Consider the following 25,334-nt stretch of genomic DNA (forward strand, 5'->3'; position numbering starts at 1 on the left):
AAACTGCTTCACCCAGGGAGTGGTGAGCATCTGGAAAATTCTGCCTGAAAGGGTAGTAGAGGTGGGAACCCTCACAACATTTAAGAAGTATTTAGATGAGCACTCGAAACACCATTGCATACAAAGCTGCAGACCAAGTGCTGGAATTTGAATAGATACATGATTGATGGCTGGATGGTGTGCTGTAAAACTCCATGACTCTAACTACTCTCTATCCCTGGAAATACTCTTAATTTTTCTACACTCTCCTTGAAGTCTTTATATATTAAAGAAAAACTACCCACCCTTTAGTCAGAAGAGCAGTCAACCACTCACCAACAACTTCTTATCACCAAGCCAACTTTGCAACCAAGCTGCCACTGCCCATTTTACTTTATGGTCTTTAACTTTGCTGGTAAGCTTACCACATGCCACTTTATCAAATGCCTTTTGTAAATTCATATACATCACCTCAACTGTACTATTCTCATCAAATGACTCAATCAAGTTCATGATACTAATCAATAAATGAATCCACGCTTGCTCAAGTGATTTAATTTTGTCCTGGATTACGTCCTCACAGCTTTCAAGTTGGTGGATTTATCCTTACATGCTTGTTCAAGAGAAGTGCAACATTTACAGTTCTCCAGTTGTCTGGCATCATCCTTGTTTCCAAGAGGAATTTGAAGGTCATGGCCAATGCCTCTGCCATTTTAATTTGATCTATTGTGATGTGTATTAGTATACAGTGAAAAGTATTGTTTCTTGCACACTATAAAGACGAAGCATGGGCAAGGAAAGGACTGAGCGCAGAATGTAGTATTAGTGTTGCCAGGATGTAGTGAAAGATCAACTTAATGCAAGATGGGTCTATTCAAAAATCTGATGGCAGCAGAGAAGAAGCTGTTTTTGAATCAGCTAGTACATGCATTTTTTTTGACCGATGGAAGAAGGTGGAAGAATGTATGTCCAGCGTGTGTGCGGTTCTTGATTATGCTGGCGGCTTTTCCGAGGCAACGGAAAGTATAGACAGTGTCAATGGGTGGGTGGCTGGTTTGAGTGACGGACTAAGCTTCGTTCACAATCCTTTGTAATTTCTTGCAGTCTTGGACAGAGCAGGAGCCATCCCAGCTGCGATACAATCAAAAATAACATTTTCTAAGGTGCATCTGTAGAGGTCGGAGAGAGTTGTAGCGCACATGCCAAATTTTCTTAGTCTCTTAAGTAGAAGTGTTGCTGGATTCTCTTCATTATAGTGCCCGCATGATTGCTGGTAATCTGGACACCTAAAAGCTCTTGACCATTTCTACTTCATCCTCATTGATGGAGACAGGGGTATGTCTTCCACTATGCTTCCTGAAGTTGATGATCATCTCCCTTGTTTTGTTGACATTGAGGGAGAGATTATTGTCGTCACACCAGCTCATGAGATACCCTCTCTTTCCTGTACTCCATCTTGTCATTGTTTGAGATCTGACCCACAATGGTGGTGTCATCAGCAAATTTGAAAAGCGAGTTGGAGGGGAATTTAGTCACACAGAGATGTATAAAGAGTACAGTAAGGGTGTGAGAACACAGCCTTGTGGAGCACTGATGTTGAGGATGATCGTGGAGGTGGTGTTGTTGCTTGTTCTTACTAATCATGGTTTGTGGGTTAGGAAGTCTAGGATCCAGTTTGAGGAAGGAGCCAAGCCCTAGGCCACAAAGTTGGAGATGAGTCTCAAAGAAATAATAGTGTGAAAGGCTGAGCTGTAGTCTATGAATTGGAGTCTGACGTAGAATCCCTACAGTACAGGGGGAAGCCATTCGGCCAATCGGGTCTGCACCTACCACAAACCCACCGAGGTCCTACCCCTGTAACCTCATGTATTTACCCTGCTAATCCTCCTGACACTAAGTGGTAATTTAATGCGACCAATCAACCGAACCTGCACATCTTTGGAATGTGGGAGGAAACCAGAGTATCTGGAGGAAATCCACGCAGACACAGGCAGGAATTGAACCCAGGTCCTTGGCGCTGTGAGGCAACCGTGCTAACCACTGTGCCACCGTGCACCCCAACCTTAATCTCTGTTGTTATCTACGTGTTCCAGGGTGGAGTGTAGGGCCAGGGAGATGGTGTCTGCTGTGGACCTGTTGCAGCAATAGGTAAACTGTAGTGGACCCAGGCATTCTGGGAGGCAGAAATTGATTTGTGCCATGACCAACCCTTCGAAGCACTTCACAATGATGGATGTCAGAGCTACCAGATGATAGTCATTAAGGCATGTTTCTCTTTGGTACTGGGATGGTCATCTTCTTGAAGCAGATAGGGACCTCAAATTGGCGTAAAGAGAGATTGAAATGTCTACAAATACCCCCACCAGCTGATCTGCGCAGGATCCGAGTGCTTGCCGGATACCCTATCTGGGCCAGTTGCTTTCCACGGATTGACTTTTGAGAAGGCCGTTCTGGTGTCAGCAATAGTGACCTCAGATACAGGTTCACTCGAGGCTTCCAGGATGGAAGGCGTGTTCACGCTGATCTCTTGTTCAAAACAGGCAAAGAATGCATTGAGCTCATCAGGGAAATTACATTTCCACCCTTATTTCCTTCAACATCCTGAAATATCCCCACATCCAATCCTGGTGACATATCAACGTTTAAGACAACCAGCCTAATATTTCCTCACCGTCAATCTTTGCCCATTTAGAATGTCAACTTCCCCCACTTTAACTAGAGTTTTACTTAACAACTTTTACTATGTATACGCCTTGGCAAGACTTTGAGTCCCTCTGTCCTAGCCATCAGTCTCTTCTCACTCTTGCTTTGCTTTTATTTCTTTTTTCACAATGCTATGAATTTTCACGCCAGACTTCTCCTTTTCCTGTTTTTTTTTTGCCAAACAGGGAGCTCCAAACTTCACTGTGCACCCCTTCTTCACAGGGACATATCTCACCTGTAGCCGAAAAATATCCTCTTGGCAGTTCATTCTTCAATTACACTTCTGCGTGCCAATCTTTGATCCCAATTTACACAGGACAGTTTGACTCCTCTACAATCAGGTGTTTTTTTTAAAACTGTAATTTGTTCATTGCCCTTTTCCACGTTAATTTAAACCTCAAATCACCACTGTTTCCTAAGTGACTCCCGACTTAAACCTCAAGAACCAGAATCCACAACATCGCCTTCCTTGACCAGTATACATCCAATCCCACAAAACAAAAATTCTCTTGAGCACATTTACAGAACACATCCGGTAGTGTAATGGCATCTTAATCGTTTAAGTCAAACCGAATAGATTCTGTCCAAGAACCTGCAAGCAATTTCCTCTTCAACACTACAATATTCTCCTCTACTCTTTCCTTCCTTAGCTTTTCTAAAGGCCTTGAATCCAGAAATATTTAATACCCAGTCCTGTTCTTGCCATTATCACTACAACAATGTATTCCCATGTGGACATTTGCACCTGCAGTTTACCATCCTCATTTACTTTGTGTATTTACACTCGTGAACTGTAAAGTATGGAAAAACTTGGCGACTAGTTCTATTGAGTAGTAACCAGTAATACAAGAGATTCCACGTCAACAAACTGTGGCAGGAAAGGCACAACTACACACTGGAATCTTAGCAGTCAAGCCTATTAAATGCAGACGATTCATGTCAGTTTTTACACTTCAACTAATTTGTTCTTTGTGCTCTGCATTAAAACTATTTAAAACTTTCTGCTGACACATGCATCAAGAACGATGCAAGTTAACGAGAGCGCTGACAAGTTTTCTAAGCATTCCTGAGCTTCCATTCTGAAGCACAAAGAAAAACACATACCTCAATATTTCTACCAGAACTGTCCTCCTCCAATTTTTAAAATATTAAAAACATTAATTACAAAGCAAAATACCCATATCCCACCTGGACGGAAAGCCATTTTAATCTTTATGAAGGCTTCATTACAGTCTGCCAGCAGGTATTTGGCTTTTCTGTGATAAATCCTCACCACACCCAGCAAAAGGTGCCCCGAGGTTCGCAAAGCCATCTTGACCTGGAAAAGACAGCGATTAGAAATTAACAATGAAAAAAGCTTCAAAATTGTCTATCAAGCATCAAGTCTTCCTAAAAGTGATCAGCAACCATTAGTAGCTTTTTGCCCTGCTGCACCATCCCATACCATCCAAAAAACAAAACACGAAGTAAAGGAAGTTCAATGGTAGAAGTAGCAAAGAAATCAAGAGAAAGATGGAGAAGGAGAAAGTGAAAAATAGCATGGTGAAAGTGTAATTGACGGGTATATCTGACCATCCAATTTGAGTAAAACTACATGAGAGATCAGCCATGCAACAACAGCATGCACAGATGTTGCTGCAGAATAAAATTACCAGACAATCATGACTTGTTTCTTAGCACAGTCAAGATCACCTATGGCTCAAGCACCCGAGGCTCATCCAATGTTGGCCAAGAATGGAGGTGCTCATCTGCACTCGCTGGAAGCCCTTTTAACAGAGACTGTCTTCAACACGAGTGTCCTTGACTCCACCCCACAGTATGCTACCTGCTATCATTCCAGCACAACCCCAACCCAGCAACGGGTAGAAAAGTCCATCTGACAGCTAAAGAGAAAGGCATCTGGAGCTGATGAAATCTCGCCAAAGCACTAAAACCTGGCAGAGAAACACTGCTGGCATGGATACATGAAGGAGGAGAACACGTCAGGGGTTCTCAAAGATGCCAATTGTGACCATTTTCAAGAAAGGCGACAAGTCTGACTGCAGTTAACTACAGAAGAATTTCCTTTGTCAGCCACAAGGAAGGTCGTCGCAAGAGTCCTCCTTAAATCACCTTCTCCCCATGGCTGAAGAGCTCCTCCTAGTGTCCCAACACAAATTTTGTCTACTGAGGGGCACAATGGACATGATCTCCACCACGTAGTAATTTCAAGACAAATGTCAGGAACAGCACCAGCTCTTGCAGATGGCCTTCTTTGACCAAAGGCTTGTAAATGCAAGGGATTATGGGCTGTTGTCCTGTTTTGGCTGCCCTCAAAAGTTTGCACTCCTCCCACTCCACGATGACATACAACCTGTATCCTGACTAAAACATCCACCACAGACCCAATTCATGTTTGGACTGGGGGCAGACAAGCCTGTCATCGCATCAGTGATTCTCCTCGATCATCCTTGCTGCAATGCTTCAGCTCACCCTCAGCAAGCTCCCCGCTAGAATGGAGCAATTTTCAGAACAAAAAGGGGAATCTGTTCAACCTTCGCTGCAAGCTCAAATCCAAGATCATGCCATCTCTGTAATTGAACTGAAGTATGCTGATGATGCTTGCATCTGTGCAAACTTGGAGGTCAAATTCCAAGCCATCGTCAACACATTCACCAAGGCACATGACAACATAAGCCTTACACTAAACATCCACAAGACAAAGATCCTCTACCAATCTTGTCCTCACTACACAGCACTGCCCTTGATTATCTAAATCCGCAATGAAACCTTGGACAACATGGACTACTTTCCATATCTCGGAAGCCCATTGTCAGCAAGGACAGAAACGATTAAACAGTACCTTCAGTTTGCCAGCACAGCGTTTGGACCATAACCTCAGACCTGATACTAGGCCCATGTTCTACACAGCAGTGGTGTTCGCTGCCCTCCGACATGGCTCAGTGGACTATGTGAAGTAAGCTCAAGCCCTGGAGAAGCATTGTCTTTGCATGATTCTACAAATCTATTGGCAGGATAGCTGCACCAACGTCACCGATCTCCCTCAGGGCAACGTCCCCAGCTTCGAAGCATTGACTATGTTCTATCAGCTCCACTGAGTGGGCCACATCATCCGCATGCCTGACGTGAGACTGCTGAAACAAGTGCTCTATTCAAAGTTTTGACATGGCAAGCACGGTCCAGGAAGGCAGAGGAAACGCTTCAAGGGCGCCCTCAAAGCTTTCTTGAAAAAGTGCAACGTTTCCACCAACACCTGGTAATGGCTGGCCCAAGACCTTCCGAAATGGAGAAAAAACATCCAGGAAGGAGCTGAACACCTCAAGTTTCATCACCAAGTGGAAGCTGGAGCCAAGCATCAACAGTGAAAGGAATGCGTGCAACCTGGGCACCCCTCTCACCCACTCCTGTAACTACTGTCTTCCCCATCTGTAACAGAGCCTGTAGGTTGTGCATTGGACACCTCAGTCACCTGAGAATTAATTTTAGTGCCAAAGCAAATCCTCAACTCTGAGAAATAGCATAAGGAGAAGAAAATTCCCAAAACAAATTGCAATAGCAATATGAGGCAATATACATACTTGAAAGACAATTTTTAAAATGAATTAACTATATAATTTGTAGAACTCATTTCGTTAGCAAATACATGATGCAGATTAAAGGGGCCTAATTAGAGAAGTTACCTTTGGGGAAATTATGCTTTCCACGCTGCTCTCCAGGTTACATTCAAACACATGGGCTTTGGTGAGCTTTTTGTCCCAGTGGGCCGCAAGCCAAATTTTGGCTAGCGGCCCACGTTTGCTCAACACGAAGTGAGCGTAAAACATCTTCTGTGGTAATCTTTTAGCCCAAGATCATAAACCTAGGAAAAAGAAAATGGCCAAAAATCAAAAAAAGATCAATTTTACATAACATGCACTATAATACTCAAACAAAAACAGAGGATGCGGAAAAACTCAGTAGGCGTGCAGCATTTGTAAGGAAAATAAGCAGAGTTAACATTTTGAATCCTTATGTCTCTTCATCAGAGCTAAAGAAAGGACGAATGCGTTAGATGTTAAATCATAGCTGTGAGAAACTGCAATAACACTTTAAGAACAAAATACAAGTGGCCTGGTGTGGGAGGGGCACGTTTAAGGCATAACATGTATTGGATATTTAAAAAGGGGGGATAAGACTGAAGGGAAAATATCGCAATCTAAAGCTGTTGAACTCAATGTCGAGCGCAGAGGGCTGCAACATGCCAACCAGAAGATGATAGGCTGATCCTTCAGCTTGCAACAGGCTTTGCTGGAGCATTGCAGCAGGCCAAGGACAGACATGTAATCACGAGAGTGAGTTGCTAAGTTGACACAACAAGAAAAAGGAAGGTTGGAGGTCATACTTAAATGACTAAGTGAAGGTGCTCTGCAAATTTGTCACCCACTCTGCATTTAGTCTCCCCCTATGTACAGGAGGCCACCTTGGGAGCAGCGACGAGAATAGACATAATTGAAGGAAGTACAAGTGAAAGCTTCTTAACCTGAAAGAAGTGTTGGGGCCTTAAATGAGGAGGAAAGAGATGCTGCAGCTTCTAATATAGCCATGGAAGATGTCATGGGAAGGAGATGGGGAGCAGACTAAGGTGTTACAAAGGGAGCAATCCCTGTGGAATGCTGACAGCAGGTGGGGGGCACGAGGGGAAGATATGTATCATATAGCACTCTGCTGATGCTGGCAGAAATGGCAGAGGATGGTCATTTGAATGCAGAGGCTACTGGGGTGGAAAGTGAGGACTAGTGGGACCCTGTCATGGTTCTGGGAGGAAGCGGAAAGGTGAGGGTAGAAGTGCAGGAAATAGGTTGAACCTGGATGAGTGCCCTGTCAACCTAGGAAACCACCGTTAAAGAAAAAAAGCAGACATGTCAGAAAGACCATTTTCAAAGGTGACATCATCAGAACAGATGCAACGGAGGCAGAAAAACTTGGAGAATAGGATGGAGTCCTTACAAGGAGCAGGGTGTGAGGAGGTGCAGTCAAGGTAGCTGTGGGAGTCGACGGGTTTGTAATGAACATTGATGGTCAGTCTATCACTGGAAATGGAGGCAATGGAACATGTGAACTTGAGAGATGGGTGAAAAGTGGAAACAAAATTGATAAATTTTCCAGGTCCAGGCAAGAACGTGAAATGGCACCGATACAATGATTGATGCATGGAAAAAAAGTTGGGAGAGCACACCAAGGATAGAACTGGACTAAGGAGCGTTTCACATGACCAACAAAAAGACAGGCATAACTGGGACCCATGCAGGTGAAACCACAACTTTCATTTGCAGGAAGTGAGCCAAGTTAACGGATAATTTAGCGACTGCACGAGTTTAGCCAGGTGAAGGAGTGTGGTGATGGATGTTGATTATTTAGACCTCTGCTTAAGGAAGAAGCAGACAGCCCTCAGATCATCTTGGAGAGAATAGAGGGATTGGACATCCTATACAATATACTTTTCTTTTGCAATTTCCTCACCCTAGAGAATGGATCATTTTTTGATTGGAAAGACTAAACAATGGCAATTCCAAGGGCAGTACTGGGACAGTTGCTCTTTTTGTTACATTTAAATGTGCTGGCCTTCGACATATGAAGTAGAATTTATAAGTCTGTAGACGACGGATAACATGACAATGTCGAAAACAGTGCAAAAACTTCAGAAGACTGAATGGGAAGAAATATGGTAATCAACTTACTGCAGTTAAGAATCAAGTAACATGAGAGAATTAACATGAGATAATATAAAGAACAAAAAACAAACAAAAGAACAATACAGCTCAGGAACAGGCCCTTCAGCCCTCCAAGCGTGCACTGATCACATGTTCCTAACTAGACTATCCATTTGTATCCCTCCATTCCCAGTCTGTTCATGTGGCTATCTAAATCAGTCTTGAATGATCCTACTGAGTCTGCCTCAACCACCTGACTTGGTAGTGCATTCCAGGCCCCCACCACCCTCTCTGTAAAATATGGCCACTTGCATATCCGTATTGAACCTTGCCCCCCTTAGCTTGAACTTGTGATCCCTTGTGTTTGTCATTCAAATAAGTAAAAAAAACATAATAAAAATAGTATTATTTTAAGGAACATGCAAGGAGACCGATCCTTAAATGCATATTTAAAAATCTTTGGAAGTGCAGAGTACGATGACAGACAATTAAAGTATACCGCATAATTGGCTTTATAAACAAGCACAATGCAAACACCACACAAAAAACAACATTTACAAATTTTGGTTAAACCTCAGCTGGAGCATTGTATACAATCTGTGCATCACACTTCACGAAGAATGTCAAGGTCTTAGTTGCTGCTGATAGAGATGATATAGAGGAAATTTACCAAGAATAAAGAAGTTCAGAAACGTGGAGAGACTGGGAAAGTTTTGACTGTCCTCATTATAGTAGAGATGTTCTTGAGATTTAATCATGCATTCAAAATTGAGGAAGAATTCATTCTCCTAGAAAATGAGTTGGCAACCAAAGGATATATTAAAATAACTGACAAAAGAAGTCGAAATCTCTGAACATAGATTAAGATCCAGAATGCATCACCTGAAAGAGTGGTAGGATCAGATTCTAAACAACTTTTAAAAGGCAACTGGACGTGCAGCTGAATACGACTAACTTGGAGTGTTATGGGGAAAGACTGGGTTGAGAAATTAAATTGGACAGTTCTTTCAAAGAAAGAGTAGTCATGCCTGGCTGGCTGAATCACCGCCATTTCTTGTGGTATCCGATGCTAACCTATTGAACGTGCTTAATATTAAAGAAAACCTCAATCGGCTCACCTTTTAACTAACTGAATTCAAGTGAATACAAGACAAGTTTATGTAGCCCGTCCTTAGAATTTAACCCCTGATGAAGTCTGATGGATCCATGATGCACCCCCTTGAAAATCAATACACGCTTTCAGGGATTTTGTGCCTAAACTGAACAGAAAAAAATGCAACTGGAGACTGTAGCCAGAGCCAAGGAAAGGACTGGCATCAATGGTACAAAGCCCGGTCAATGACAATGACTGCAGCCTTCCAAATGTTTAACAGAAAGAAGTTGTGACTTATCCAAAACTCTTTCAAAAGGCCAGGACGGGCAAGACAAGCCAAATGGCTTCCTTCTGTTCTCTGCGAAACTGATTTGGAAACAGAAATGAAGGGAAAAGAAAATTATACACACTTTGTAATAGCACAGTGTATCTTGAATAAAACAGTACAATATGCACTGCAATACGTGATTCATGATTCACCCCATTCCAAATTGCCCCCATGCCTGATTTCCAGTATCACCACGGAGTCCATTGTCTTTCATTCACATCTACATTCACGCACTTTCTAGCAGGGGTTTTTTGGGTCAATTATTTTTAATTTCAGTCGAGAAACATTATGGCCAATATACTGTCACACTCCAACTGCTGAGATCAACATATTCAACACTGACCAGAAATCAAATGTGGAAATGTAGTTTGCTTCAGTTTAGCAATATTTGTACTGTACAAGCCACAAGAAAAGGTGCCCAAGTGTCTCCCCTCCCTTTTCTGAGGGAACAGGACACCTGCATGGACATCAGAGATGGGAGTATGACAAAGAAATAATTTCCTTTTTTCAGAAAAAGGTGCAGGCACCATCAGCAAAACCAATAGAGAATTATCTTCCCCCTCCCCCACCACCCAGAGAGAACATTAAAAAATATATATCTAAAGGATCAAGAGTAGACCGCAGAACCTGTCAAGACAGTTCTCTATTCAATATGATCATGGCTGATGATGGGCTTCAAGTCTGCTTTCCTGTCTGCTCCCCACATCCCTTGATTCACTGGGACACCAAAGATTTGTCCATTCAGCCTTAAACACACTCACAGGGCATCCATAACCATCTGGGATAAAGAATTCCAAAGACTCACAACCCTTTTGAGTGCAGACATTCCTCCCCCTTTTTCCCCCCACCCCTCCCTCCCCATCTCAGCCCTAAATGATTGACCACTCATTAACTGTGTGCCCAGCTTTTACATTCTTCAGCTGGAGAAACACTCTCTCTGGCTATCCTGTCAGGCCTCTTAAAAATATTACATGTTTCCATGAGGTCACACCTCACTTTTCCAAACTCTGGAGAATATAGGCCCAATTTACCCAACTTCTCATATTGGGGAATCCTCTCATCCCAGGGACGCAGCAAAAGGGATCCTTCTTAGCCTCCTCCGGAGGTCTCTAGCGTCACAGACGCCAATTTTCAGCCAATTCGATTCAAAGTGATATCAAAAAACAACCAAAGACATTAAATCCTGCAAGGGCAATGAGCCTTGATAACAGCAATAAGACTTGCGCTCTAGAACTTGCCATGCCTCTAGTCAAGCTGTTCCAATATAGCTACAATATTGGCAACTACCCGGCAACGTGAAAATTGCTGAAGTACACCCTGTACAAAACAGTAGGACAAAATTCAACCCAGCCAATTAACACCCCAATCACTCTAAATTGCCAGTAAAGAGATGGAAGGGGTCATCAAAAAGTGCTGTCAAAAGCACTTGTTTAGCAATAACTTCTTAATGACACTCAGTTTGGGTTCCGCTGGGGCAACTCAACTCCTGACCTCATTACAGTCTTGTTACCAAGATGGACAAATGAGCTGTGCACCAGAGGTATGATGAGCGTGACTGCTCTTGACATCAATGCAGCACTTGATCATGTGTGACATTTACAACGAGCCGACTGGAATGAGAATCAGCAAAGAACTTTCCACTGGCTGGAGTGATATCTAACACAAAGGAAGGTGGTTGTGGTTGTTGGATGTCAATTTCAGTTCCAGAACATGACCTCTAGAAGTTACTCAAGATAGTGTCCTAGACCTGAACATCTTCAGCTACTTCATCAGAAGGTCAGAAGTGGGGATGTTGGCTGATGATGACACAATGTTCAGCATAATTCGTGACTTCTCAGATACTGAAGTAGTCCATGTTCAAATGCAACAAGACCCAGACAGTATAGGTTGACAAGTGGCAAGTAAGATTTGCACCAAGTGCTAAGCAACGACAATCACCAACAAGAGAGAACCTAACCAAAACTCCTTTATATCGAATGGCAGCACTATTGCCAAATCCTCCATTATCAACATCTTGTGTGTTACCACTGGCCAAAACTATACCAGCCATATAAATACTGTGGCTACAAGAGCAGAACAGAGGCTTGGAATCCGGTGGAGATGGCTCACCCTCTGACTCCCCAGAGCCTGTCCATCATCTACAAGGCACAAGTCAGGAGCGTGTTGGAATACTCTCCGTTTTCCTGGATGAGAGCAACTCGAACAACATTCAAGAAGCTTGACACTATCCAAGATAAAGCAGGCTGCTTGATTGGCATCCCATCCACAAACAGTCACTCCCTTCACCAGTAGACGCAGTGTGCACCTTCACAAGATTCACTGCTAATATTTACCAAGCCTCCCGAGTCAGCACCTTCGAATCTCACTCTCACAATGATCTGCATTTAAGGACAAGGGCAGCCGACATATGGGAACACCACATGGAAGTTCCCCTGCAAGTCACTCACGATCCTAACTTGGAAAGATATTCTTGTTCCTTCACTGGGTCAAAATCCTGGAACTCCTTCCCTAAAAGCACATCACATGGACTGCAAGAAGGCAGCTCATTTTCACAAGGACAATAAATGCTAGCTTAGCCAGTATCCCATGAATTAAAAAATATTATTGGTCTTCCTAATTGTTTACTGTACCAACATGCTAACTTTGTGTTCCTAGCACGAGTACACCCAAGTTTCTTTGAACATTTATAAGTTTCATCCGAGGGTTCTCAAAGAAATGGCGGAGGTGATAGTGGATGCCTTGGTGGTTATTTTCCAGACGTCGCTGGATTCCGGGGAAGTGCCGGAAGATTGGAAAGCGGCTAATGTTACGCCGTTGTTTAAGAAGGGTGCCAGGCAAAAGGCGGGGAATTATAGGCCTGTTAGTTTAACGTCTGTTGTAAGTAAAATGTTAGAATCCGTCATCAAGGAGGAAATAGTGAGGCATCTTGAGGGGAATTGCTTGATAGAGCAGACGCAGCACGGTTTCGTTAAGGGGAAGTCGTGTCTGACAAATTTATTGGAGTTCTATGAGGATGTGTCCAGGGCAGTGGATAGAGGAGAGCCGGTGGATGTGATCTTTCTTGATTTTCAGAAGGCGTTTGACAAGGTGCCTCACAAGAGGTTATTGCAGAAGGTCAGGGGACATGGAGTTGGGGGTAGGGTGTTAGCGTGGATAGAGGAGGCAAAGAGTGGGGGTCAATGGGTGCTATTCGGATTGGCGGTTGGTGACTAGTGGAGTGCCTCAGGGGTCGGTGCTGGGGCCTCAGCTATTTACCATTTATATAGATGATCTGGAGGAGGGAACCGAGTGTACGGTGTCGAAATTTGCTGATGACACCAAGATTGGTGGAACGGCAAATTGCGCGGAGGGTGTGGAGAGTCTGCAGAAGGATCTAGATAGGCTGGGCGAATGGGCCAGGAACTGGCAAATGGAATTTAATGTTGGCAAGTGCGAGGTGGTCCACTTTGGTAGGAATAGTGGTAGGAAGGATTATTACTTACGTGGAGAAAAACTGCAGCAGGCGACGGTGCAGAGGGACCTCGGGGTCCTTGTGCATGAGTCGCAAAAACCCAGCCTGCAGGTACAGCAGGTGGTCAGGAAGGTGAATGGGATGCTGGCCTTCATAGCGAGGGGGATTGAATATAAAAGTAGGGAGGTCTTGCTGCAGCTGTATAGGGCATTGGTGACGCGGCAGCTGGAGTACTGTGTGCAGTTTTGGGCGCCGTACTTACGCAAGGTTACTTTGGCCTTGGAGGGAGTGCAGAGGAGGTTTACTAGGCTGATGCCGGAGTTGAGGGGGTTGAGCTATGAGGAGAGGCTGAATAAACTAGGCTTGTACTCGTTAGAGTTTAGAAGAATGAGGGGAGATCTCATTGAGAGTATAAGATGATGAATGGGATGGATAGGATAGAGGTGGAGAGACCCTTCCCGCTCAGAAAGGACAGTAGGACTAGGGGGCACAGCCTCAAGATAAAGGGGGGGGCGGTTTAGAACGGAGTTGAGGAGGAACTTCTTCACTCAAAGGGTGGTGAATCTCTGCAATTCTCTGCCCGTTGAAGTGGTAGAGGCTACCTCGCTAAATATTTTTAAGACGCGGGTTGATGTGTTTTTGATGAGAGGGGATTAAGGGTTATGGGGAGAGGGCGGGAATGTGGAATTGAGCCACCACAGATCAGCCATGATCTTATTGAATGGTGGGGCAGGCTCGAAGGGCCAGATGGCCTACTCCTGCTCCTATTTCTTATGTTCTTATGGGCCTTCTGACTAAGATCAAGTGCAGTATCGATGTGCTGCGCTTGGTTGAAGACCAAGGTTGAAGATTAGGTTACATTTTAGCTTCATTTAAAGCAATTTTTAAAAGTGGCAGCTGGGCCTTTTGGCTTAGATGCAAATGAGATCAAGCTTTGGAGGAGGAGCTACGTCTAGTCTAATCAGCTTGGATCATGTAGATCAAGCCCAAGACAGGAGGCGAGAGCCCTGTCTTGTCAGCTTGGATTGGGAATGTTTCAACTTGTTGAGACTCTGAATTGGACTTGATTTGATTGAATTGGAATTAAAAACAAAAAAAAATTTGCTTTTCTATTCTTTAAACTGTTAAGGCGCACCTTTCCCCGTTTTATACTTGCCAACTTTTTGCCTACACTTAACCTATTTATAACTTCCAACCTTGGTCCTCCTTACATTTTCACCTTGCTTTGTTTCATCAACAAATTTAGATATGTTATGTACTGTCTTTTCATCCAAGTTATCAATATAGATTCTAACAGCACTGCTCTTTGCAGCACTCCACTAGTCACAACCTGCCAAATTTGGAAAATGCCCGATTTATGTCTATACTTTTCTTCTTGTCTGTTAGCCAATCCTTTATCCATGCTGACAATTACTTCCAACTCCATGAGTCTTTATCTTCCCTAGCAACTTTTTGTCTGGCAGCTTTTAGGACTCCAGCTACCATTTTGTCCACCCTGCTGACTGCATTCTCAAATAACACTAATAACTTTCTTAAAACACAATACCCCTTCAGTACAACCACATGAAGTTTTTCTGAACATACAATGCTCTTCTTAGTGCATTATTAGACTTTCTTAATAATATAGATTCCCGCACTTTCCTGATGACTGATGCCAGGTTAACTAACCTGTAGTTCTCAATTTCCTTTCTTGTATAATAATGCTTTACTTGCTCATTTCAAATCTGCTGGCACCAATCCAGAATCAAGGCTATTTTGGAAAAATCATAGCCAGTGTATGCACTATCACTGCAACTAACTTCCTAGACTTCTTGGAAATAGGCCATCAGGTCCTGGGGATGTGTTGGATTTTAGTCCCTTGCATCCCTCCAATACTTTTACTCTGTTGATGTTAACTATCTCAATTTCCTCAATTTAGCAGTAGGTTACCCACCATTTTCTGGCATGCAACTTGACTTGCCTCTTCTACTGTGAGGAAACACACAAAATATTTGTTCCATATCTCTGCCATTTCCTCCTTCCCCATCATAATTTCTCCTGACACTTATTACAAAGGACCTATTTACCTTAGAACATAAGAACCTAAGAAATAGGAGCAGGAGCAGGAGTAGGCCATCTAGCCCTTTGAGCCTGCCCCGCCATTCAATAAGATCATGGCTGATCTGAAATGGATCAGTTCCACTTTCCCACTTTCTCCCCATAACCTTTAATTCCCTTGTCTATCAGAAACCTATCTACCCGTGACTTAAACGCATTTAGCGAGGTAGCCTCCACCACTTCAATGGGCAGAAAATTCCAGAGATTCACCACCCTTTGAGTGAAGAAGTTCCTCCTCAACTCTGTTCTAAACTGCCCCCCCCCCCCCCCCCCCCCCCCCGGCCTCCCCCTCCTTATTTTGAGCCTGTGCCCTATAATTCTGCTATCCTTTCTAAGCAGGAAGAATCTCTCTACCTCTACCCTATCTAGCCCCTTCATTATCTTGCAAGTCTCTGTAAGATCCCCCCTCAGCCTTCTAAACTCTAATGAGCTACCCTATTTCCTTTTTATATATATGTAAAAGCTCCTACAACTTGTTTTTATACTCCTGGCTAATTGCTCATTCTATTTTTCTCTTTTGTAATCAACTTTTTGGTATCTTTTTGTTTGTTTCTAAAACACTCCCAATCCTCAGATTTGCTTCTATTCTTTGCAACACAAGCCTCTTCCTTTAATCCAATACAATGCTTAACTTCTACATTATTATTTTACCTAGAGGTTTCTATAAATGACAAAGAGGACAGAACCCAGACATACACCCAAGGTGATCACGTGGGTGTGAAAAGAGAAGTTCACATTGCCAAGAACAGAAATGAGTAGTGCTGGATAGTGCTGTGCATGAAGCGAGGAGATATACTGAATTAATTGAAAAAGTCAATAAACTGATAAAATAATGGAACATTTCAAAATAAAATCGTAATGCTTAAATCCCTTTCCCATCTTCAGCATTGATATTTCTCGCTGTTAAATTACCATAAGTTAAAAATACTTTTTTCCCTTCTCAGAATAACTTTCAGCATAAACCTGGCAGAACTATCAAAATTTAGCAATTTACATCAAATCTGTCAGATGGTTTGAAGCCCTGTGCAATCATCCAGAGAAACTTAGCAGTTCTGGGCAACTGCTGGGTAAACTCTCTCAGAAATTTCCTGGAGGGATTCCCCAGCATATCACTGGGGTATCACCCAAAATATGACACCGAGGAAAGTTATGGGCCATTGAAAAATACGTAAATGGAAAGTGAAGCTACTGTTTATACACGAATTCACACTTCCATTTTGTTTTACCCTCAAGACTGAATACAAGTTAGACATGAAAAACAAATTCATCAGCTTTGCATTTAACCCACTGAGTATAGGACAATTTATTATTGGAGAAACGATCGGCTAAAGTTGTAAAATGATGTTTAAATGGGATTCAATAGGCTGATTCAAACCAAGCAGTACAAAGTTTAAAGTACAAGCGTCACATTAAATAATGGATCTGGCGCTCACCAAACTCATGACATTTCCTAGTGATGTGTCAAAGAAATAGAAAAGGAACAAAAAAATTAAAGACCTTTTACAGCTCCCAGTAGAATTTGAGGTGGCATGAAAATAAAACAAGCCTAAGATTAAACCATTTGCACAACCAACCATTAATTGTCAATGACTTAAGAATGCAATTAAGATGCTGAAAACCGCAGGTTTTCATCAATTTTCTAAAAGGCCAGTTTGTATGTTATGTGTATACATACAGCCTGCATTGTTCCAAGTACAGTAAATATTTTCAGATTGACTAAAAACAAAAACAGCATTGGTATATTGATTCAAATAAATCTCTCAGATGCTCCTGAACTTTCTTTAGGTGGGGAACTCTATATTTCACTAAACCAGATGCAGAGGGACACAAAAATAACTTGAAATCAAAACAAAAATACTGCAAATACATCATTCATATGAAAAAGAATGGATTATCACACTTCAATATGATCACTGCATCCATGGCAGTATGATTTGAGCATTCTAAATACATACAGGCAGAATGGATGGAATACTGTTTTCTCTTTTATGGGTTGTAGGTGTAACTGGCTAAGCCAGCATTTGTTGCTTATCCCTAACAGCGTTTTTCAAGAACTGGAGCCCATAACGTATAGGTCTACCCACCATGTGGTCAAGAAGAGTTCCAGGTTTTTGATCCAGTGCAAGGAATCAATGGTGATATAGTTCAAATCGACTTGAAGTGTAGCTTAGAGGGGAATTTGCAGATGGTGATTTCCCTATGCATCTGCTTTCCTTGTTCTTCTAGGTGGTATTGAAGGACTCTTGGTGATTGCAGTGCACTTTGTAAATAGTACACACTGCTTCCACTTCATGTCAGTGAAGGGATGGTGGATATAACATGTGTTGGGCCTCAAGTTTGCAGATTGTGATAAATGCAATTCTGCTGCTGATGGCCCAAAGTATCATGGATGCTCAGTGAGTGCTGAATCTATTCAATTAAAATAGTGGTTATGGCGCATAACACGATGGATGGTTTCCACTGTATGAAGATAGTGCGTTGTTAATTAGCAATTGATCTAACATCAACTGACGTTTGAGGAAGAGCATTCCACATGTCCACCAACCTTTTGTGAAGAACTGTTTTGTAATCTCATCTCCCGAAGGGCTGGCTCTAACTTTTAAGCCTGTACCCTCTCACCTTGGTTTCCCCAAATGGAAAAAGTTTCTCTCAACCTATACACCTCCTCCCTTTATATCTCGAAAGCTTCAATCAAATAATTCCTTAATTCCAAGGATTATAACCTTATTGTGTGTAACCTTGCCTGATAACTGAACTTCCAAACATTCAATTAGCACGCCTGCAAATCTATGTTGCCAACACACTGGCCAGCATATTCTTCCTAAGACGTGGTGCTCAGAACTTTTTACAGACGAGGTCTAATAAGTGCTTTGTATTGCTGAAGCATAGCTTCCCTCCCACGTACTTGATCCTTTTAGTTTTGGTTTTTTCATTCATTTGGTCTTTCTGATCATTTTTTGTAAATGTTCATGATAATTGTAATGATCTGTTTACCTGGACACCAAGTTCCTTTGGTCCCCCAATGTTTTTGGCCTTCCACCATTTAGCACAGTCTTGCACCTCATAAGATACGAATTTTACATGGCACTATGTTGAAGAGGAGCTTGTGGTGAACAAACTGAGTGCTGCATGTCCTGCACTACAACAGTGATTACATTTCTAAACAAAAACAACTTAACTAGTTGTAGAGATATTTGGCATGTTCGATGGTCATGCTCTACAAACGTAAGTCTCTTTCTTTCGCGATAGAGCACACCTATCTTTTATTTCTGCTCTCGTCTCCTTGAATTCAGCCAATTTCGAAACCAGTTCAATGCCCGCCTCCAATTTCGTGAGCTTCAACTTCAGTTAACAGTTTCCTACGAGGAGACTTAATTAAAATGTTTTATGGAAGTCCATGTAAATAATATTACTAGACATTTCCTCTGTTCTACTTTTGTTACCACCTTTAGAAATTCAGATCAATTTCATCAGGCATGAACTACTCATGACAAATTGGCATCAGCTCTCCCTGATCAGCCAAAAAATTTTAAGCAATTTCCTGACAATAGATGTTCTGCTAACTGTTCTATAATTCCATTTTCCTCTGTCACTTCAAGTAACAATCTCAAATTTTCCAATTTAAAGACATGGTCCGGAATAAAGAGAATTTTAGAAGATTATAGTCAGGTCATCTGCAATGCTCTTAACAACTTCTTTTCAAGCCTTGGGATGGAAATCCGGTCTTGGGTATTTGTCACACTTGAGTGCCTAGGTTAGCTCTTGCTGCTCATATCTTTCCCTTACTCCACAATACCTTTTTTTTGCAATTTTCTAATGCTTTTTAATTTTAGTTTTGTTATCTTAAACTCTATTGTCCTTTTTTGGCAAGCAGAAACCTTGACCTTTCATGTAAGCTGATTCTGTATCATGCCAAATTACTTTTTAAACAACTCTATCTATACTTGTTGCTTTATCCATTAATAAATTTGGCCAGTGGATAGTCCATCTCATCCACTGATGTCAGCCCCACCTAAATTTAGATTGGAATAGCTGTTTTATGTTTTTCCCTTTCAAACACTACATCAACACTCAACATTATACTTATTAGATAAATATTCACATACCATTTGACAGCTAACTAAATCTGGCTCATTTCTAAATTTTTGTTTATTGTCACATGTATTAGCATATCATGAAAAGTATTGTTTCTTGCATGCTACACAGCCAAAGCATACCATTTATAGAGAAGGAAAGGAGAGTGAGCAGAATGTAGTGTTGCAGTCATAGCTAGGGTAGAGAGAAAGATCAACTTAATTCAAGGTAGGTCCATTCAAAAGTCTGACAACAGCAGGGAAGAAGCCGTTCTCGAGTCGGTTGGTATGTGACCTCAGAGTTTTGTATCTTTTTCCTGATGGAAGACCATAGCAAGCATTCTTTCTGGTTGTATCACAGCTTGGTAGGGCTCCTGCTCTGCCCAAGACCAAAAGGTTGTGAACGTAGCCCAATCCATCATGTAAATCAGCCTCTCATCTATTGACTGTCTACTCTTCCTGCCGCCTCTGCAAAGCAACCAGCATAATTAAGGACCCCACGCATCCCAGACTTTCTCTCTTCCACCTTCTTCCTTCAGGAAAAAGATACAGAAGTCTAAGGTCAGGTTTCAACCGACTCAAGAACAGCTTCTTTCCTGCTACTGTCAGACTTTTGAATGGACTTACCTTGCATTAAATTGAACTTTCTCTACACTCTCACTTTGACTGTAACACTACATTCTGCACTCTCATTTTCTTGTCCATGAACAGTTCTGTCTGTACATGGTAGTTAATACATGTAACAATAATAATTCAAATCAAAGATGGAAGAGACAACGTCCGGGGTGCATGGGTTCATGAATTATGTTGGCTGCTTTGCCAAGGCAGTGAGAAATAAAGTCAGCGTCAATGGATCTAACTTGTTGGAACACATCAAACTGGACTTTCAAAGATCATAGGTTACAGTTCTGGAAGTGAAGTGGGGGAAGCTGCCTGGAAAAGGGAGGGGGAAACCAATTTGGTCTGAGGCTCCATGACACATTCCTGTCTCTGAAAATCTACAGGAGATGGGATAGTGGCAGGACACGTTAACTACCCAGCCATGGCTTTCCAAGCACCACAGCACCTTTCAAAAGGTTACTTATGAAGGGGCGACAGCCTTCTAATGGCAGGTTGGATGTTGTTTGAACCAATTGTTTTAGACAGGAGGAGTAAAACTGACCTCTCTTGTTTTCTCGCCATCAGCAGAGGTGTTTGTTTTAAAATTGACTGTGGCATTTATTCCAAAAACCCTTGCTTTGTGTAATCAGTTCTTAAGTAATCCGTAACATACTTCCAAGATGAAATCAAAAGTTTAGTTTATTCATGCAACTTCATCATAGGAAAGAAGGGTTTTACAATATGAATAGCTTAACTGCAAGAAGACCCACTGAAACAGAAATCAGTTCATACGCTTTTCAGAGTACAGTCCAAATCTAAACAGGGTGCCCCTCACCGAGAAAATCCAATTCAGGTGGGTTCCTGACTAAAGGGAGAAGTGATGTGGAAATGCCAGCATCGCACTGGGTAAAACACAGTAAGAGGTCTCACAACCAGGTAATGACGAAGGAGCAGCGCTCCGAAAGTTTGTGACTTTTGCTACAAAATAAAGCTGTCGGACTTTAACCTAGTGAGACTTCTTGAAGGGAGAAGTGCAGAATTCCTTTACAGTTGTACTATACTGAAGTGTATTTGATACTCAGAGACTTGGTCTGCTTGGCAGAAGGTGGCTTGTGGCTTTCAGCTTTCAGATAAACAGCCTTTGAGTAGGGCTTGTTGCAGGTTGCTTAGTGAGCATGCAGTCTGGCTGTCAGAGGTTTGCAGGTTGGAGATAAGTCAGCATTCTGCCTCGTGAAGCTAGAGATGTAATCTATATCCATCCAAAGACTAAAAGCTTGGATCATGCGACGTCACCCACTAATGGGTTAATTGTAGCCTAACAAGCACTGTGTCTCTTTGGCCAAAATCTGTGCTTCCCTTAGGAACATGATGGTAACCGTCAGATTCTCTGCAGGTAAAACAAGTTCAGATGTCTTTCAACTGTTATAGTCCAAACCAGGGGAGATATTGTCTGCTGTCCCTCTGGTTTTGTAAATTCTGTGTTCTTACAATGAGGCGTGAGATTTCTACAAGGTCTGAAACTTTTTCATCCTCGTCAGCGCTGTTGGAAATCTCCAGAAACTGGCCAATCTTAAATCATCTAAGATGTAGTCATTGTTTGGTTCACCAAATCCATTTTTAAATAAACAAAAAGAATGAAGTTTGACTTATACAGTTCATGAGCTCTTATCGACGTGTTACAATGAGCAATGGACCCACTGTTGTGCTCATTACTTCAGTGAGGGCAGGAGGCCTATCTCCCGCCTGGTAGACAACCTTAACTAACCCTTTTTGGCCCTCATTTCCCACATTTATTGCCGGCAAATGGGAATGGCGTCCCTGCAAACTACTTCAGCAGAAACCACCTTTGGCAGTTGGGTTACAGATCTTGTAGTATTAGAGGACCGACTATTGCCCTTTTTATAATTCATCCGCTGTTCTTAACTGGACAGGGCTGTCATTGGCCACTTCTTTGAAAATCTCTTCCTTAGGTCACTGCTGTCATTTTCAAGCTCTTGCTCCAGATTTAGCTCAGCACCTGGATTGAGGTCCTGGGATGAAAATTCAGCCCATTCTGTTAGAAAACTATCTTGAACACATACAAGAAAATCATTACCTTTCTGACATGAGCTAGTTACCAAGTTTACGTATCCCAATCTATATCAACATAAGAACATATCAAAGTTAAAAGTCTCTTTCCTACATGCTTATCTGACGTCAGGTGTCATTTTAATTCTGTTACCAGGCACAACTTCAGGTACAGTCTCAAATCCTTTTTTACTTTACAATTCAATCATCAAATTAAAGCCTCCACTGCCTGCTTATCACTCACTACATCTCTTATCATGATAATGATTTACTTCTTACTAACAAGGCTATGCTCCCCACCATTTTCCCTATCTTTCCTGTGAACCATATAACATGGTATATTTAGTTCCCTGTCCTGACTATTTTACCACCATGTCTCCATATTGGCTATGATGTGCAGATGCTGACATTGTACTGGGGTAAGCACAGCAAGAAATCACACTACACCATGTTAAAGTCCAACAGCTGTTTTTGGCAGCACTAGCTTTTGGAGTCTCAGGCTCCTTCATCAGGTGAGTGAAAAATGGTGTTCACAAACAGAATAAAGCTGAATGCCAAATAACAGAATAAACCAAACTAAACCTTGGACTATAACCTGGAGTTGAGAGACTTCTTATTTCACAAATAGGGCACATACAGACACAGACTCAATTTACAAGAGAATGGTTGGAATGCAAGTCTTTACCGGTAATCAAGTCTTAAAGGTTCAGATAACGTGAGCGCAATGAGGGCCAAGCACAGGTTAAAGAGATGTGTATTGTCTCTAGCCAGGACACTTGGTGAGATGTGTAACACCCCCACCCCCCTCACGACATGTTGAAGGCTCGAGATGTCATAGCTTCTCCGCTCCGGGGAAATACTGGACGACGAAGGGTACTCTGTTCGTCATGTCCCACGTTCGGTCTTCTTAGGTTGGTGTGGTTTTTCGCTGTGGCACATCAGAACTGTTGATCAGTGAGTTGAGCGCCATACCCTGTTCTTAGGAGGGTGTCTTTCAGCATCTGGAGGTGTCTGTTGCAATCCTCCTCATCTGAGCAGATCCTGTGTATTCAGAGGGCTTGTCTGTAGGGATGGCTTCCTTAATGATCTGGAGGAGGGAACCGAGTGTATGGTGTCGAAATTTGCTGATGACACCAAGATTGGTGGAACAGCAAATTGTGCAGAGGGTGTGGAAAGTCTGCAGAGGGATCTAGATCGGCTGGGCGAATGGGCCAGGAACTGGCAAATGGAATTTAATGTTGGCAAGTGTGAAGTTGTCCACTTTGGTAGGAATAATGGTAGGAAGGACTACTACTTACAGGGCGAAAAACTGCAGCATGCTGCGGTGCAGAGGGACCTCGAGGTCCTCGTGCATGAGTCGCAAAAACCCAGCCTGCAGGTGCAGCAGGTGGTCAGGAAGGCGAATGGAATGCTGGCCTTCATAGCGAGGGGGATTGAATATAAAAGTAGGGAGGTCTTGCTGCAACCGTACAGGGCACTGGTGAGGCTGCAGCTGGAGTACTGTGTGCAGTTTTGGTCGCCGCACTTACTCAGGGATGTTTTGGCCTTGGAGGGAGTGCAGAGGAGGTTCACTAGGCTGATACCGGAGTTGAGCTATGAGGAGAGGCTGAATAAACTAGGCTTGTACTTGTTACAGTTTAGAAGAATGAGGGGAGATCTCATTGAGATGTATAAGATGATGAATGGGATGGATAGGATAGAGGTGGAGCGGCTCTTCCCGCTCAGAAAGGAAAGCAGGACTAGAGGGCACAGCCTCAAGATTGGGGGGGGGCAGTTTAGAATGGAGTTGAGGAGGAACTTCTTCACTCAAAGGGTGGTGAATCTCTGGAATTCTCTGCCCGTTGAAGTGGTGGAGGCTGCCTCACTAAATATATTTAAGACGCGGGTAGATAGGTTTTTGATAGGCAAGGGGATTAAGGGTTATAGGGAGAAGGCAGGAGTGGAACTGAGCCACGTCAGATCAGCCATGACCTTACTGAATGGCGGGGCAGGCTCGAAGGGCTAGATGGCCTACTCCTGCTCCTATTTCTTATGTTCTTATGTGCTTAAGGTGGAAGCTGGAGAAGTGGAGCTTCGTGAGGTTATCCATGGGCTTGCGGTACATTGAAGATTGGCATTGATGGAGATGTGCGTGTCTAAGAATGCAACCAATTCCGGAGAGTAGTTCATAGTGAGTCTGATCATGGGATGGAACTTGTTGATGTCATCATCTCGCGTGAGAACACTATCCACCAGGTACACGGCACATACTCCTGCAATCTGTCCAACATTGTCTACCAGATACACCCCACAGTACATTGGGGAGACCATGCAGACGCCACAACGACAGATGAATGAACATTGCTCAAGTCACTCGGCAGGAGTGTTCCCTTCCAGTCGGGGAACACTTCAACAGTCGTGGGCATTCAGCCTCTTCGGGTAAGCGTTCTCCAAGGCGGCCTTCAACATACGACAATGTTGTTGAACTGAAACTGATAGCCAAGTTCCGCACACATGAGAACGACCTCAACTGGGATCTTGGGTTCACGTTACACTATCTGTAACCCCCGTAACTTGCCTGGGGTTGCAAAATCTCACCAACTGTCCTAGCTGGAGACAACACACATCTCTTTAACCTGTGCTTGACCCTCTCTCCACCCACATTATCTGTGCCTTTAAGACCCGGTTACCTGCAAAGACTTGCATTCCAACCAGTATCTTGTAAATTGAGTTTGTGTCTGTGTATGCCCTGTTTGTGAACACAACACCCACTCACCTGATGAAGGAGCCGGAGACTCCGAAAGCTCGTGCTGCCAAATAAACCTGCTGGACTTCAGCCTGGTGTTGAGTGACTTCTTACTGTCTATATTGGCTACCATGTTATACAGTATCTTTTAAGTTAGATTCAATTTGTGTTTGTAGTCCTTGTGATGTATAAAGAAAACTAATTTGGGCCACATATATAAACAGAACAGTTTCCAAACTGTGGGTTACAACCCCAATTGAGGCAGAAGCAATAAAATCGCATTAATCTCCCACCCCATTGCATTATCTCAACAATAGGAAGTGAACATATTTCCAATGTTGGATAGTGTGAATGGTTGTGGCATCTCCGATCAGGTGTGTAGTACGCAACCAAATCTCTGATTAATACATTAGAGGTTTCTGGAGCAGCTTCTCATGGTGGTGGCAATGAAAGCACAGATGGATTTAGTAACTAAAGACAGCCCAGTCAGAGGACCCAGAATTTTCATCTTTATATGCTGTATTATGT

At 42.8% G+C, this 25,334-nt stretch overlaps 1 protein-coding gene across 3 annotated transcripts in view; it reads right to left on the minus strand.

Moving 5' to 3' along the window:
- The window catches only part of rad21b (RAD21 cohesin complex component b), a 58,543-nt gene that overhangs the window by 19,357 nt on the left and 13,852 nt on the right, over positions 1-25,334 (minus strand). For all 3 annotated transcript variants that reach the window (XM_080193572.1, XM_080193574.1, XM_080193573.1), the window contains exons 2-3: positions 6,363-6,541; positions 3,871-4,000 (exon numbers count right to left, since the gene is read on the minus strand). In XM_080193572.1, coding sequence (XP_080049698.1) covers positions 3,871-4,000; positions 6,363-6,506 — 274 coding nt within the window. In that variant the 5' untranslated portion in view covers positions 6,507-6,541. The remainder of the gene's footprint in view (positions 1-3,870; positions 4,001-6,362; positions 6,542-25,334) is intronic.

This window comes from Carcharhinus amblyrhynchos, chromosome 8 (genome assembly GCF_965287045.1).
Source record: "Carcharhinus amblyrhynchos chromosome 8, sCarAmb.v2.hapA, whole genome shotgun sequence".
Lineage (NCBI taxonomy): Eukaryota > Metazoa > Chordata > Chondrichthyes > Carcharhiniformes > Carcharhinidae > Carcharhinus > Carcharhinus amblyrhynchos.